The sequence below is a fragment of the Leptonychotes weddellii genome, chromosome 10, assembly GCF_054177405.1.
Source record: "Leptonychotes weddellii isolate Sample4059 chromosome 10, ASM5417740v2, whole genome shotgun sequence".
Lineage (NCBI taxonomy): Eukaryota > Metazoa > Chordata > Mammalia > Carnivora > Phocidae > Leptonychotes > Leptonychotes weddellii.
In genome coordinates, this window is record NC_138378.1 from 64,267,299 (window position 1) to 64,283,407 (window position 16,109).

Consider the following 16,109-nt stretch of genomic DNA (forward strand, 5'->3'; position numbering starts at 1 on the left):
AAGACTATTTCACATATATATGAGAATATATATGTCAGTTTGGGGATCTAAAAGATTATCTGTAATGACAGAAGTAAAAAAGGGCTATGGAAGAATCGACTGATGTAACATAAAACTAAGAGAAAGGAGGCGTGGTCTGCCGCTCGGCTGATGATGTTGGCCAAGTCACATAAACGTTTGGCATCTTGGTTTTTTCTTTTGTAAAATGTGGATAGTAATGCTTGCTATGTGTATCTTATGACGTTTCTGTGAGAACCAAATGAAAGAACACTGTGGAAGGAGTAGGATGCTAAACAAATTACCTCTTGAGAGTGCCCTCTGACATTCTGATGAAGTGTTCCAGGCTGTGTTCTTCTCAGATAAATATTTCCAACAATAAAATGGTCAGTTGAGAACTTGCGGGGTAGGATTAATTAACATCTTAGAAGCATAATAAAATTTCATTAACTCTACACTTTGTGACAACTTTAACATGGAGTGTGTAATTTAAAATAATAATTATGCATGTAAATGTAAGACTGTAGTGACCCTACCTTATGGTAAAAAATGAAAAGAAAACAATACTTTATGCTGAGTTCTTCTGACTAAAACTGTGGGAGGCAGTATGCTCAAGTGGCCTCAGGATAACCTGAGATGAATCTTTGTTCTGGCACTTACTAGCATGGTCTTAACCTCTCAGAGCTTCATTTCCTCTTCTGTAAGTGATAATATAACAATGTGGTGGACTTGTTGGGAGGATAACATGAAATTATATAGGCAAACTTCCTTGCAAAAAAACAGGTAAAAATAAATGGCAGCTATTATTAATAGGCTGCAAAATAGATTTGATTTCACTTGAATATTGAAGTAAAAGGTAATGACATTGACATGGCTTTCCACCTCATTTATTGAGGTGTCTGCTCAAATGTCACCTCAGGGAGGCCATTCTGTCCATCTATATAAAATGGCTTCTTCTGTCCCATCTGTCCCTTTTTCTGCTTTATATTTCTTTGTAGCCATTGACACTCCTTCACATTGTGTTATGTGTTTATTTGCTTCTTATCTATCTCCCTCACTATAATGCATGGCAAATAAGACCTCTTTCCTCTTCAGGTGAACGTAGAATATTTTTTGTCTGTTCACTGCTTTGTGCTTAATACCTGGAACGGGGTCTGGCATAGTAGGTGCTTGATAAACATTAGTTGAATGAGTGTAGACTTTATACTAATTAAGAGCAATTTTAGCATAGTTCTTCCTAGTACACCATATTATAGCCAGGTGCCAGTATTGACAGTGAATTTGTATAAATGGTCCCTTCTAATAGCTCCATGAGGGACGTGATTCTGTAAAATGTGTTTGTTCACCATGAAGGCCCAGCACTTAGAGCAGTATCTGGTACATGGTCAGCCCTCAGTAAATACTTGATGAATAAATGATGCATGTCTTCTTAACCAGTGAACATCCATTGAATCATTGTTATTTGCAAGCATTGTGTTTGGCACTACAGTTTTATAATGATCGTAAATACATACAGTATACCCTGTCTAGCATGGAAGAAAGGCATGAAAACATATTATCGCATGGAATGGTAAGATCAACAGTAGAAAGCTGTACAAGGGACAGAAAGAGCCCATTCTACTCAAGGTGTGACCTGCTGACCACTGTTAGTCCATGGACTATTTGGACCAGTCTGCAACAAATAAGTACAGAAATTGAGAAAAATTGAGAATATGTGTTTAGGAATAGCAATTTGTGTTACCACAACATTTTTTATTGTACTTTATAGTAGTATCAATCTGCAACAGACTAGAAATTTATGAAAAAAAAAGACTCATCAAGGTTTGAGAAGTAGTGACATAGAGGAGGGAGTAACTAATCATGTCTAGGTAAATCATGGAAGACTTCCCAGATGAAGTGACCCTGAGCTGGGATTTGGAAATTGAATAGGAGTTTGCCAGGGCTGTGCATTCCTGGTGCTGAAAGAGCTTATGTAGAGGCACTAAAGTGTGACACTGTGTGATGTATGTCGGGAAATGTAACTAGTGAACAAGGCTGAAGTATAATATTTTGGGGAGAGAAGGGTGTTGATACAAAAGAGCTGGGCAAGGATCTGATGGAAGAAGACCTTATATGCTCTGTTGACGAATGTGGAGTTGGTTCTGTGGGTGAGGGGAACAGCAGGGAAGCCACATGATTAGATCTGAATTTAAGAACGTTTCCTCCTGCCATATCATATAGGGCTGTAATCATACATTTTATTCCCTTTAATTTTTCCCATAGTAGTTTGAGTTAGTTCTTTTTCTGTACCTTTTATACCCTCAGTTGTTTATTTTCCTGACTAATCCATCAGGCAAAACTTTGGTGCCTGTGGAGTTTTCCATACAATCTTCTCCTACATCACAGCTTCAGTCACACAAAGCCTGGGCCTTCCTCAGAGGCTGGGCACTCACCCCAAAACCTGGGCACAGCCCCCTGGTGGGCAGGACTGGGCCAGGGCCCTTGAGGAGCTCAGTATTGACATCCTGACATCAACAGTGGACATTCTCAGGTGAAAATTAATGCTAGCTTCCTGTCCCCACATTCTTATCCTCTGTTCCAAAGAGGAAACAAGGACTCTTCACTGATGTGTGTTAAAAGGTGGCATGTAAATCACTATCAATATCATATGAACACAATTGATATAGGGAGTCAGTAACAAAGTTTTACTCCTAGTGCTGGACCTCATGGCTGAACCCAGAACACATTTACTTTTACTGTTTACTTCTCATTTGCCAGTCAGTATCCTCATACTGTATACTTCTAGTCATTATAAAAAACAATGCACAGAGCATCTACTTGGCAGGCACTTTTCAGATCTGGGGAGACAGCAGTGACACAAACCAGACCTGGCTCCTGCCCTCAGGTAGCTTAAGTAGAGCTCTCAAGTAGAGGCACATGCTGTACTTGGCTTTGCATTCCCAGCACTGCACCAATGTGCAACATAACGAATGTTTAGTACATGTCTCTTAACTCATCACAGAATGATAGCACACAGCTATTCCACCCAGGACTTGTCGCAGCTCTAATCACTCCCATATATGAGCTCCTGAGTATGTAAGTCATTTGTCTAAAGCCTCAAAGTGAATTAGGGGTAGAGCTGGGATTTGAACCTCACCATGTGTCCTATAAGCTATGCTATTTTTTGAACCAGTGAATGAAGGTCACCTCATCAATGTTTCGGTGCTATGGCCCCCAAAGAGCTAATTTAAAATTATTTTCTTGGTTGCTTTTGTGGTCCCATTCATACTCCAAATTTTTGCTTTTGCTTAGTCTAACATGTAGCCAACACTTTGATATCCAGAATATGCTCACCCTTTAAAGTTAGCTCTTTCTTGTTAATGTGGAAAATGGATCAGGAGTCAATGAAAGAATAAGCAGTTGTTAGCTATCATTCTCCAAATAAATATGAGTGCTTTGTTTTGAATGACTGAGGTTTAAACAAGTAAGAGGTTTAGGACCAGGATTTTGCTCACTGCTCTGCTGTACTTACCTACACACTGCTCTCCTCGCTTCTGATACCCTGGAGGGCACTGACAGGCGAAGGAGCCTCGTAAATTGATGCACACTTGGTCGGCTCTACAGTTGTGAGTCCCTGCAGTACACTCGTCTATGTCTGGTAAAGACATCCAGCACAGAGTTTGAGTTGGTTGTGCAGATGTTACTATTTCCTCCATTTAAAAAAAAACCCGAAGAAGTATAGTTGACACATAAGTGACATTCAGATGTACAACATAGTGGTTCAACAACTCTATACGTTACGTTATACTCACCGCAAGTCTAGCTACCATCTGTCACCATACAATGATACTATTGCAGTACCATGAACTACATTCCCTATGTTGAATTGTCATCATACTTTTTTTTAAGAAATAAAGTTTTTTACTTTATTCTTAAAACAATACTCTGTAATATTATTATATTAGAAATGTTTAAAATGATAAATGATTTCAAGTGTTCAGAAAATAATTTCATAGGTGCCGGTATATACCACTCAGATTTAACACATGCTAACATTAACCGATGCTTGTCTCGGCTCACTTTATTTCCAGAAATGAAACATTTGAGACATAGCTAAAGCCTTACTGTATTCTCATCTCTTTACCCACCCACCTACCACTATGCTGGTAGGTGTGATTCTTTCCCTGAAATGGTTTTATACTTTTATTATACATCCATCCATTAGACTAAACAGTGCATCTGTTAGAATATACAGTGCTATTTTGTGTGTTTTAGTGTAAATAAATTGTATAATACTTCTACCCAACATATTGTATTTGAGATCATTTATGTTGACAAGTCTCTAAAGATCTGTTCAGTAACCAGATATAAATCAAACTTTAATACTGTACATTTCCTGTTGCCTTTTTTTTTTTTAACTTTAATTGCAGCGATGCCTGTGTGGCTCAGTTGGTTGAGCATCTGACTCTTGATTTGGGCTCATGTCATGATCTCAGGGTCGTGGGATGGAGCCCTGTGTCAGGCTCCGCGTTCAGTGTGGAGTCTGCTTGAGATTCTCTTGCTCTCTCCTTTTGCCCCTCCCCCCAGCATGCCCTCTCTCTTTCTCAAATAAGTAAATCTTTTTAAAAAAACCCTTTTTGGGGCCCCTGGGTGGCTCAGTCAGTTAAGCATCTGCCTTCAGCTCAGGTCATGATCCCCGGGTCCTGGGATACAGCTATATCGGGTTCCCTTAGCTGGGAGCCTGCTTCTCCCTCTCCCTCTGCCCCTCCACCCCCCTGCTTGTGCTCTCTTTCTCACTCAAATAAATAAATAAAATCTTAAAAAAAAAACCTCTTTCATTGCAAATTTCAAAATGCAAAGGATTCAACTTGTTCATATTCCTCTAGGAGAGAGAAAACTGGTGTAGTTTAAAATACCTATTTTCCCAAAGCATTTCATTTCAGTTTAAAAAAGGTATTTCCCCAAAGCAGTTCTATAATTTACTAAATGTGCCCTAAGGAGTAGGTAGATTATAGTTTCAGAAAAGTAAAAAATGCTCATAATATAATGAATCTGTTATAATGAATTTCTTTGGGATCAAAGTGTGATGTGAATTTGTGCATGTGCATTCATATTACAGTAATTTATAAGTGAAATTTAATTTTGCCTTTTCAACATTACCTTCGCATTCAATTAACTCTCTCCCATTATGAAGTTAAATAGGTGAGTTAAGAAGATTATGTGATTTTGGCATTCTTCAACAACTGAAGAGTCTAAGCTTTGTTAAAAAATTTTATCAAACTTGGAATTCCTAGATGACAAATTTTGCACAGAAACTGAGAGCCTTAGATCATCACTGTGGTAAACCCAGGGTGGTGCTTTGGAACAAACAGTGGGCTAAAATTCAATACAAACGATGAGCCATCAGTAATTAGAATGTATTCCTCAATTCCTGCCTTCTCCTAAAGACGCTCAGAGAGTGGTTCCTGCTGTGTTGCCTTTCAACTCTCTCTATTTCCAGGGAAAGCTGATGCACTCACTCTACCAATATAAGAATGTAGGAGGTTCCTGTTGTAAGAGAGTTGTCCTCAGATATCGGCTTTGAACGATAACAGAGATTTTTTCCAAAAGAAAGAAGAAGGGGAGATGAGAAATACTCGAGGGATGTATGGCCATTTATTGGTTAATACCCTATAAAAGCATCTACTTAACATAATTCTTTGAACCTGGTTTTAAAGTTGTGGTGAACTTTTTGCGTTATTGTTTTTTATTTTTGTTTTGACATCCATTGTCATCATCATTATTTTCAAATCAGTGATTTCGACTCTGTCCTTTTAAGGTACTATGCAGAGGTGCCACAGTCTTGCTTTGAAATTATCTGCTCTTTTTTGTGTCTTTTATTATATTCTCATATGCACTTGATGAAAACATTTCTACTGGGGTTTCTTTCAGAGCTTTATGACTCGCTAATGCAGAAATGACAGCAGAATTCCTATTGTTTTATGTCAAGAGCATCTGCCAACATTTGCAGTGATAACAGCCCTGAGAGATACCGAAATGTGAGACTCAGATGTGGCAAGTTTCCTCAGTACATGTGGGCAGAAGATCAAGGACTGGGGCCGGCTGCTGCATGTTCTAAGGGAGGCCTCACCAGTGACTGCGGCTTTTCTTTCTGAGACCTCTCTGCAAACCGCCTCCACCCCATCGCATTCCCAATGCCCTACAATTTCCTTCCTACTTTCTTGTTCACTTCTAAGGCTCTTTGATAAGTAGGCTAATATTTCTAGTGGACTTAATATATCATTAAATAGGTTTTAAATGTAAAAATTGTGCTACCTGGACCTACCCCTTCTTAAGAACCAGGTCCGCTGACCCTCTGAGAAAGATTACTGAGTAAAAATATTAGGTGAGTTAAAATAATTTAATAATAAAAAAATGCCACTGCCCCCATGCCACTGTATTCTTTTCCTTTCTCTATCAAAACAAATAAACAAACAAACAAACAAACAAAACTGCAATAGGACTCACCGCACCTAACACTGGTGATATTTTTAACACACTTTGTACATACTTGGACTCACTTTAATTTTTAATTCTTTCAGATGGGAAACTTCCTGAAATTCAGTAAAACACAACTGCATGAAATCCCCTTCAAGAAATTATTCCAAAGGAGTTGAATGCGTGCTCTGTCATATACCTAGAGCTGGATCTGCTAGGAAATGAACTGACTACATTTTCATTTACAGCTTCTCCAACTCAAGCTGAGACAATTTATCCTCTCCTTCGCTCTTAGCAGTTTATCTAATGCTGAAGAACACATAGACAGATAGGATCTCTTTGAACTATCTTCGATTATACTGTCAATTCATACCATTATTTAAATAACACAATTTTATTATTTTAAAAGTTGTACTTTGAGACCCTGTTATTATCTAATCACAAAGCATATGTCATATGAGAAAGTCATGTAAGAATTGTTATGCATTGTTAAAGTCTCTTACACTTTTTTCTAAAGGTTTTATTTTTTAAGTAATCTCTACACCCAACATGGGGGGCTCAAACCCACAACCCTGAGATCAAGAGTCGCTCGCCCTACTGACTGAGCCAGCCAGCTGCCTCTACGCTTTCCTTTTCTACTTGTATGCATTTCTATTTGTCTTAAACATCAGAAAGTTAACGTGGTAAGTCACTAAAACATACATCTATGTCAGAGACGCGAAGAATATCCATTCCTATGCTGGTATATCAGAAGACCTGGTTTCCCAGACTTTTCATTTATGAAAGGCCTCTGTGGTGGAAGTATCTCAAATGGCAAAAGCACTGCTTTATTCATAAGGGAAACGACTCAGGTCAGCCATGATTTTCTTGGTAATCTAGGAAAAAGTACTCTGGGAGAGGAGTTTTTGTTTTGCTTTTAAACTATCTATAATTTATCCTTGACAGTGAAGCTCACAGTTCTTAAGCAATCAGTTAACACATTCCCTGGGCCCTGGCCCCAAACTCTTTGAGGGTGGGGTCTACATCTTACTTTTTTCTGTATTCCTAATGCCTCGCAGAGTGCATGAAACATCGTGGGTTTCTGTTTGTTCAATAAATGGATGAATGAATGATAATCGTTTGCTGGAACCGATGCCTAGAGTTTGAAGGACGTAGGATCAGTGTTTTATCTTATGGAACTAATCACTGGAAGGGTGACAGGCAAGATGTGAGAAACAGCAAAACCAGCAAGATGTCAGCACACGGAAACTGTAGGAAAGCAAAGTTGTTGAGAAGTGCAGAAACTAGGAGGCATAAGGCAGCATCGGAGGTGGGTGGCTGTAGAAGGTTTGCTGGGCCAGGGGAGTTTTGAGCTGCGTTTTGAAGAAGGTGAGGAGGCTATTTCTAGGCAGGAGGCAGGCTCGCATTAGAAAACCTCCAATGAAACAAGTGGTCTGCAAGGCAGTTGGAGTCAGCATGGCTGGAGGGGCTGTGTGTGAGGAGCCCGCTGCGGTGCCTGCTTGAAGAGGCTCATAAAGTGGTAGCGCAAATCCTAAGCAAAAATTCAGGGCCTCAAAGTGGGATTGGAATTTGAATTGGACATCACGGGGAGCAGCTCTGAACTATGTAGACACAGCCTAATGTAAACATAGCCAGAGAACAAAATAATAGAGTGTGCTTCCTAAAATATCACAACACGTAAATCAACTCACATTTCATCATTCTAATGCATCAAGAATAGCTAAGGGCAGTATTTGGTGATTCCCTCATTTTTCAAAAATGTGCCCACACTCTCCCTCCTAGTGATTTATACTGTTGTAGGTCCCTTTCTTGCTGACTTTGGCACCATTATTGCTTCAAATAATGCAGTCTGATCTTTGCTCGGCTCTTACTCCTAGGCTCTTCATCATGCGGACCCCCAGTCTATGGGACTGCATACTTGGTTTCCTCTCAAAAGTTAATGGAGGCAACTGTGTCCACATCTCTGTGGTGTCCATTAAGTCCCTGCTTAGGCCCGCATTCTCTATGTTTTTGGCTCCTTCCTGTCATTCTGACTCATATTTCCCAAACCCCTGACTCATGCTGCTTTCTCTCTTATGCAACATTTTAATCTCTGCAATGTTCTCTTCATAATTTGATAACTTACCACGACATGGACATTGAGTGTGTTTTCATGGGCAAACATTTTCTGTACCTTAAATGCTTTAGATTACCATTTAAACTTTGTGCTTTAGGTTTAAGGAATAATTCATAACTACTTTGGAATAATCCACCACTGCCCAGTGATGTGAGTACACACTGAAATAGGAGGAAGAGACTGAAGTGATTTTGCATCTGTCACTGCCCAGGTGATCTAGGACCATGGAATCAATTCTTTTTCTCTGTTTCTCCATCTATAAAATAGACTGCCCACCCTTAATAATGCATGGATTTTTTTTTTAAGAGTTCAGAATCTTCAAAATATATCTTTTTGTTTCCAGACTGAACCCTTAGAGTAAAATAGCCACATCTTTATGAGTTCTGTAGGGAGCACTGTGCATGCTTTGTGAATATTACTTGATGGCACTGTCCTTTGAACTCCTGTGGTTAAAGCAAAGGCAGCGGTTAAATTCAAGTTGCTATTTCTTCGTCTGGGTGAATTTACAATCTTATATCTTCTGCAACCATACTAATTTAATCTCATAAATGGAGTAAAGTAGAAAAAAAAGAGGTCAGGGATTCATGTTTGCTGTGAGAAGGAGCTACTTTATTCCTAGCGCCTTCCCTTCCCTTCCCTCCCCTCCGTTCCCCTCTCCTTCCCTTCCCCTCCCTTCCGCTCTCCTTCCCTTCCCTTCCCTCTCCCCACCTTCCTTCCTTTCTTCTCTTTCTTTCTTTCTTTCTTTCTTTCTTTCTTCTTTCTTTCTTTCTCACATTCTTAACAATCTAGATAATACCCATCTGCTCAGAATGATTGGTCCTAATCCTTTCCAGTGACAGGACAATAAATTAGTTCCCAGCACTCTATTTACTCTATAAAACTTTTTAAATAAAAAGGACTCATTGGGTAAGGATCTCATTGTTATTTTGGGTCTTCACCTTATTTTTCAGTATAATCCTGGAAAGTAGGAGCTAGCTCAACAATGCTGAGAGCATTGCTGTTTTACTACTGCCTCATCCATTCATGGCTCTTAATAATGACAATCTGAGTATTCAAGACATTAAATTATGTTGCTTCAATTTTGATTAGGAAGGAGGTGTGTGATATTTTATGTAACTTCATATATAAATTTGTTAAAATTATAAAATTAACGGGTGTAAAAATAGGTAAGTGCTTACCAATATTTAAATACTCATTATTTGATTAGAAAAATGGATCTGCGAGCCTCTGATTTAATCCTGATAACAGCTCTGTGGAATAAGTGGTCACATCATGCACAATTTATGGAAGAGGCAGGAGGATGCCATTGAAATGCAGATAAGTGAGGTCACCTGCCCAACATCACACAGAGTAGAAATTCAAACCCCAGATTTCCATTTTGCCCCTGCAATTTAGGTTTCCAGAAAGACTTATTTCCTAAGAGCTCTGGATAGCAGACCTTGAATTGTAGTTTTACATATATATGTATATATATTTAATTTTTCTTAGAAGTAAAGAGAGGATCGTTCATCTGTAGTGCCTTGATTCCTCCCTTGTGTCTTTCTTCTACATTAGAATAACATTCATAGCTCTCCAAGTCTTCTGTTTCCCTCCCCAGTCCTTAGCCAATTATCAACAATTTTTGTCAAAGACTTTCTATTTCCCTTGCTGCTTCTTTCATAGTACTGGAATCAGATTTATCTGGGCTAAATGCCCAGTTCTAGTTAGCTTTTCACCCTTCTGAAATTATCAGCTAGAATTCACCCCAGCTAAGCAGTTCTAGTGGAGAAAATAAATACTGATATTAAGTAACAAAAGAGAACTGTCTTCATCTATAGCCAGCAGTAGATTTATAGTTCTAGATTCTTATCTGTTCTGGCAAAACAGATTGTTAATAACTTGGTGTGCTTTAAATGATAAACAAAAATATCACCAAAATCAATAAACATCAGCCTCCCTGATAATTCATTTCTTTGTTTTATAGAGTGGTGAATCAAGTGTCCTGGAAGTCCCTGTCATTGCACTGTGTTCTATCAGAACCTTTGAAATATGCTGCTCTCATATGGAAAGATCAAGCTATATATACTGGGAGTTGCTTTTCCAGCAACGATGACTGATTTGCCCTGCAAACTGACCTTTTCTCACCCAGTCTTCTTTGTGGCTAGTGGTCTTCATTTGCAAGATGATGGGATGAGGTTAGTCATGCAGTTCATGAACATGGGGGAGAAAACCAAGTGGCACACCTGGCCAGTTCAACTTGTGACTCATCGGTACTACACACAGACCAAATGCACCCATCGCTCATAAGCTAAAACAGAACCAGCAAGGAAACAAAGGCCTTAATTATTCTTCAGCTCTTTTTGCACACTGGCAAAGTGAAGCTTATTGCTTTCAGAATCTTAAGGAAAAACATTTTCTAATGATAAATGATTGCTCATCATCAGGAGTGTTCTCTGGCATCTCTGTGAATATGTCATTCCCAGCTAAACTTCCTTTTTTACTTCTTAAACTTAATTATCCATTAAAAACATGTTTGGGAAAAGATGACCCTGGTATTTGGAGTGATATTACAGCCAGTCATCAGTCCACAACCTTGTGGAGGTAAAACTGTATTTTTGAAACAAGTAGCGCCGTTAATCTTTGCTTAAAGATTGAATTAAAGATGGTCTGTGTGAAAGTTAAAGCCCAGTCCCTACAAGCTGGGAACCAGCTTCCAGCTGCATGGCTTTCAGAGGAATTATGATCCCATCTTATTGTGGGATGCCTCTGAACTGACATTTCAATTGTAGTTTTCTGGTGCCTTCCTCTTTACCTCATTCCTCCCAACCACCTTCCATCCCCAGCTCCAGATCAAACCCCTGGAGAGCGATGAACTGAATGGACACCACATTCAGCTGAGTCCACTAAGCACTGTGACTTGATTTCTGGCCCCCTCCCTGAGCCTTGCAGCCAGATTAGTCAGTCTCCCTAGCCCAAAGCACACACATTCTTGGCTTACTCCTTCAGGCCAATCATTGCTTGAGGTCGCACAAGCCCCTGGCTATGGCAATGCCAATTATAATAAGCATGGCTTGGTGACCTCCTAATTGTATGAAACCAATTACATTATACTTGTTGTTCATTCAACAATAAACAGGTTTTGTGCCCACTAAATTGGGGCATACTACTAAATTTGCTGAGTGTAATTTGGCAGTACTTCTCCAAATCATTAACTGCTTAAGGCTTTTTAAATAAAGCATATCTTTGTGCTTCTTGCCTTCAGAGCATGTTACCTTCTTGTGTATATTTTCCTACCCATTTCATTACATCTTACTTATGATGTTTCTGCACAATGTTTCCCCATATACCTCAGGGCCCTTATGTTTTTCTGAATTCCAAATGAAGCTGAGAGGTAGGATGAAGGAGGGGTGGAACTCACCAGATATGCACTAAATTCCTTTCTCTTTTTGATTCAAAATTCCAGCACAATGAAAAGCAATGAAGGGATAAATACGTGAGTAAATCTAAATGAATACTGACTGTATAAAACAATAGGAAGGTCTTTTGGGATTTATAAAATATTTGGGATTTATAAAATATTTATAATTAAAATACATGAGAATACATGAGAATAATAAGTTGGCAGGAAAGTAAATAGAGTTTAAGTACTTGAAGGTCCTTGCATTGTCAGGGGAGAGGTAAAACTACTAATTTATTTTAGACTTTGATAAATCAAGGATGCATGTTAAGTAGCCCCTAGGGAAAAAACTAAAGGAATAGTAAAAGCAGAAAAATACAAATCTAATACAGGCGAGAAATGGAACAATACAAAATGGTCCATTATTTTAGAGAGAAGGGAAGAGAGGAAAGAAAAGGAAACTAAAATGTGCAGAACAAATAGAAGGCAAATAGTAAAATGGCAGTTTAAACCTAATCACAGCAATAGTTGCATTAATGTAAACAGATTAAATGGTCTTACTAAAAACCAAAGTTCTCAGGTTGATTACAAAAACAAAACCCAAATATGCTGTTTCAAGAGAAACGATTTAAATGTAAGGATGGAAAGAAAAATATGTTAAAGAAAAAAGATGAAAAATGTACTATGCCAACACTAATCAAAAGAGAATTGGCTAGCAATATTAATATCAGACAAAGTTGACTTTAAGGGAAAAGGGATTACTAGAGAATAAAAAATACTATGTAATAATAAAAGTTAATCTTGATTTACCAGGAAAATGCAGAAAATCAGAATTTAACTGCATTTAATCCCACAGCCTCCATATAGACAAAGCACAGATAGGCAGAACTAAAGGGAAAATGAATACACACAATTACACTAAGAGATTTTAACATACCTCTCTTAGTAACTAAATGAACAAACATATATTTTTCAGAAATGAATAGAAAATATGAATAACATAACAAACTTTGAACTACTTGACATAATATAGAACACTGTATAGAATACATAACCTATTCAAGCATTGAGAGAATGTTAAAAGAAAATGATTAAATGCCACCCTTAAGGAAAGTCTAAATACATTTCAAAAATTACAATATACAGATTTTTGTTCCCTCACTACACTTCATATATAATGGAAATGACAATGACCACAATGAAATTAGAAAAATCCCCTTCTTTCAGAAAAGAAGACATACACTTCCAAACAACTCATGGTTTAAGGAAGATAAAATTGAAATTTGAGACTACGTCAAACTGAATGAAGATGAAAATATCACATATGAAACCTCGTAGGGAAAAAATGCCAACTCTTAAAAAGCCTGATAGCCCCTCCTTCTCTCCTTACATCTCCTTCTCTTTGCCCCCACTCTACTCAATTTATGAGAGAAGAAAATACAAATGAGATTTGTATCTGAGATAGTCTGTTATGAAAGTGAACTTCAGGGTTTTGAGAAGAAGGAAAAAGTCTTGACCGTGTCTTTCCAAAGGCAGAACTAGAATAAATGGGTAGAAATTTAAGGAAGGCAGATTTTAGTTCAGGGTAAGAGAAGAGTATGGTCATTGGACACTTTAATATGTTAGGAAGTAGTGAGGTTCTTATCACCAGAAATATACAAACGGTGCAATGTGGATCTCAGTAGCAGGTGGGGATTTGACCAGTCATCTGTGTTGAAAAATGATGTTAAGGCACTGCATGCAAATATGGCAGAATGTTAACAATTTTTGAATCTGGATGGTGGGTGTTCAATATTCATTGTATTGTACATTCAACACTGAGTTTGAAAATGTTAACTAAGGGTGCCTGGGTAGCTCAGTTGGTTAAGCATCTGCCTTTGGCTGAGGTCATGATCCTAGGATTCTGGGATTGAATCCCACATCAGGCTCCCTGCTCCTCCTTTTGCCTCTGAATCTCTCTCTCATGAATAAATAAATAAAGTCTTAAAAAAAAGAAAGAAAATGTTAATTAAAAAACTGAAAAACATGGCGCCTGGGTGGCTCAGTTGGTTAAGCGTCTGACTCTTGGTTTTTGCTCATGTCATGATCTCAGGATCTTGAGATCAAGCCCCGCATCATGCTCAGCTGGGAGTCTCCTTGTCCCTCTCCTTCTGCCCCTCCCACAGCTCTCTCTCTGTTGAATAAATAAACAAAGTCTCTTTAAAAAAATTGAAAAATAGGGGCACCTGGATGGCTCAGTCAGTTAAGTGTCTGCCTTTGGCTCAGGTCATGATCTTAGGGTCCTGGGATCGAGCCCTTCATTGGGCTCTCTGCTCAGCAGAAAGTCTGCTTCTTCCTCTCACTCTCCCTCTGTGTTCTCTCTCTCTCTCAAATAAATAAATAAAATCTTTAAAAAAAATTGAAAAACAGATGCTGCATCCACCTGAATATAGAGAGTTGTAAGGATTTAACAAAGTGAATGAATGTCTATATGTTCTCTCATTTGACACACGATGCACATACATATATCTTTGTACAGTTGTGATGTTTACTTTTTTTTACTTTTTTATTGTTATGTTAATCACCATACATTACATCATTAGTTTTTGATGTAGTGTTCCATGATTCATTGTTTGTGCATAACACCCAGCGCTCCATGCAGAACGAGCCCTCTTTAATACCCATCACCAGGCTAACCCATCCTCCCACACCCCTCCACTCTAGAACCCTCAGTTTGTTTTTCAGAGTCCATCATCTCTCATGGTTCATCTCCCCCTCCGATGTCCTCCCCTTCATTCTTCCCCTCCTACTATCTTCTTCTTTTTTTTTTTCATAATTTATCCTCTAACATCTGAAAACCTTGCTCTATGATAAAGTATAACAAGGAAAGATCTTATCTTAAGTGGTTTTTTATTTTATCCCTCTTCCTTGAGCAATGTGACAGTCAAAACCTAGACTTATTCCTTGTTCTGTATGAATGATTTTTCAGGAGTAAGGCTCTGCAGCTTTCATCATATTAAGGCATAAGGTTATTCAGTGACTAAAATGTTGAATTTGAACAACTATCAGCTTGTGTCCAAATCCTTCATATACCCTTAAACCAAGTGAGATTTGACTTTTTGGTTTTGTTTCAAATGGATACTATGGTTGCCATTTTCCCCAAGTTATTCATGAATTATCATGCACATCTGAATTTAATTTGTTGATAAATTGTGTTTGACATATGTAGGCTATGGGATATCCCCCCCCGTCTATGTTAAAACACTTTCAGTGTTGTGAGGTAATAGCATTCAAATAACTCCTATGAGTTCAAGGAGTACCTAAATGCAATAGGGAACTAAAGAAAATACTGTTCAGTGAAACTGTTGACCCTGTGAGTGTTTCAATCCTAAAGACTTCTCAAGCTAGCATATAAAATAGTCTTTGACTTTTAAGTGAATTTGGGGCATTTTACCTCACATTTCCATCAGAGACAAAATTATGTTTGGACTACACATTCCCTGTGCTCGCTTTGGCAGCACATATACTAAAACTGGAATGACACAGAGAAGATTAGCATGGCCCCTGTGCAAGGATGACTTGCTAAGTCGTGGACTGTATGTTCTCTGAGATCTCTTTCAGTTTTAAAAATCTGAAATTAAAGCTCACTTTACTGAATTCCTGAATGCTATTGTAAAACATATTCATTTTCCAGCTCTTACCTCTTCTGCCCTCTCTACCTTAAAATATTGGATCCCGGGAAACCTGAACAACATGCTCTTGCTTTCTGGGGACCATGATCATAGATCTCTATTTCTTCTTCCCTTCTTTTTCATTTTTCAGCAGTGGCTTCTGATCTGTAGAGTCAAAGGAGGGTCTAAAAATGGACTCATCTTTCAGGATTAAACGGCTGTGTTAGCAGAGCGGGATGAATAGAAAGTTCTCTTCAATGTTTAAATGCACTACTGTGTACCTGTAAAGTTACATACTTTCAGGAATTTAGAGTTGCTTAAAGCCTGTTTGGCAGCATAAACTCTGAAAAAAATCTCATGGGGAAACACACCCCGTACACGGTTTCTATGTCTGTAGAGTACAAAGGGAGATGGACCTCTGCCAGTTACACAGTTGATATGTTAAAGGTAGACGCCAAACTAAGTCAGTCTTTAAGGGAATTTCTTGGCATGCATAAACACAGACGAAAAAAAA

The 16,109-nt window shown here is 38.4% G+C and overlaps 1 protein-coding gene, 1 long non-coding RNA gene and 1 other non-coding gene across 5 annotated transcripts in view; 2 read left to right on the forward strand and 1 right to left on the reverse strand.

Annotated features, from left to right (window-relative positions):
• Window positions 1-16,109, reverse strand: part of EFEMP1 (EGF-like fibulin extracellular matrix protein 1) — a 59,003-nt gene that overhangs the window by 12,125 nt on the left and 30,769 nt on the right. For all 3 annotated transcript variants that reach the window (XM_006736103.3, XM_031031025.2, XM_081833564.1), the window contains one exon: window positions 3,509-3,631. In XM_006736103.3, the coding sequence (XP_006736166.1) occupies window positions 3,509-3,631 (123 nt within the window). The remainder of the gene's footprint in view (window positions 1-3,508; window positions 3,632-16,109) is intronic.
• LOC145723901 (uncharacterized) lies at window positions 5,838-11,095 on the forward strand. Its single transcript, XR_014149289.1, has 2 exons — window positions 5,838-8,780; window positions 10,533-11,095. It is a non-coding gene; the product is annotated as an uncharacterized LOC145723901 (long non-coding RNA).
• LOC115943993 (U6 spliceosomal RNA) lies at window positions 15,427-15,533 on the forward strand. The gene has a single exon (XR_004078559.1). It is a non-coding gene; the product is annotated as a U6 spliceosomal RNA (small nuclear RNA).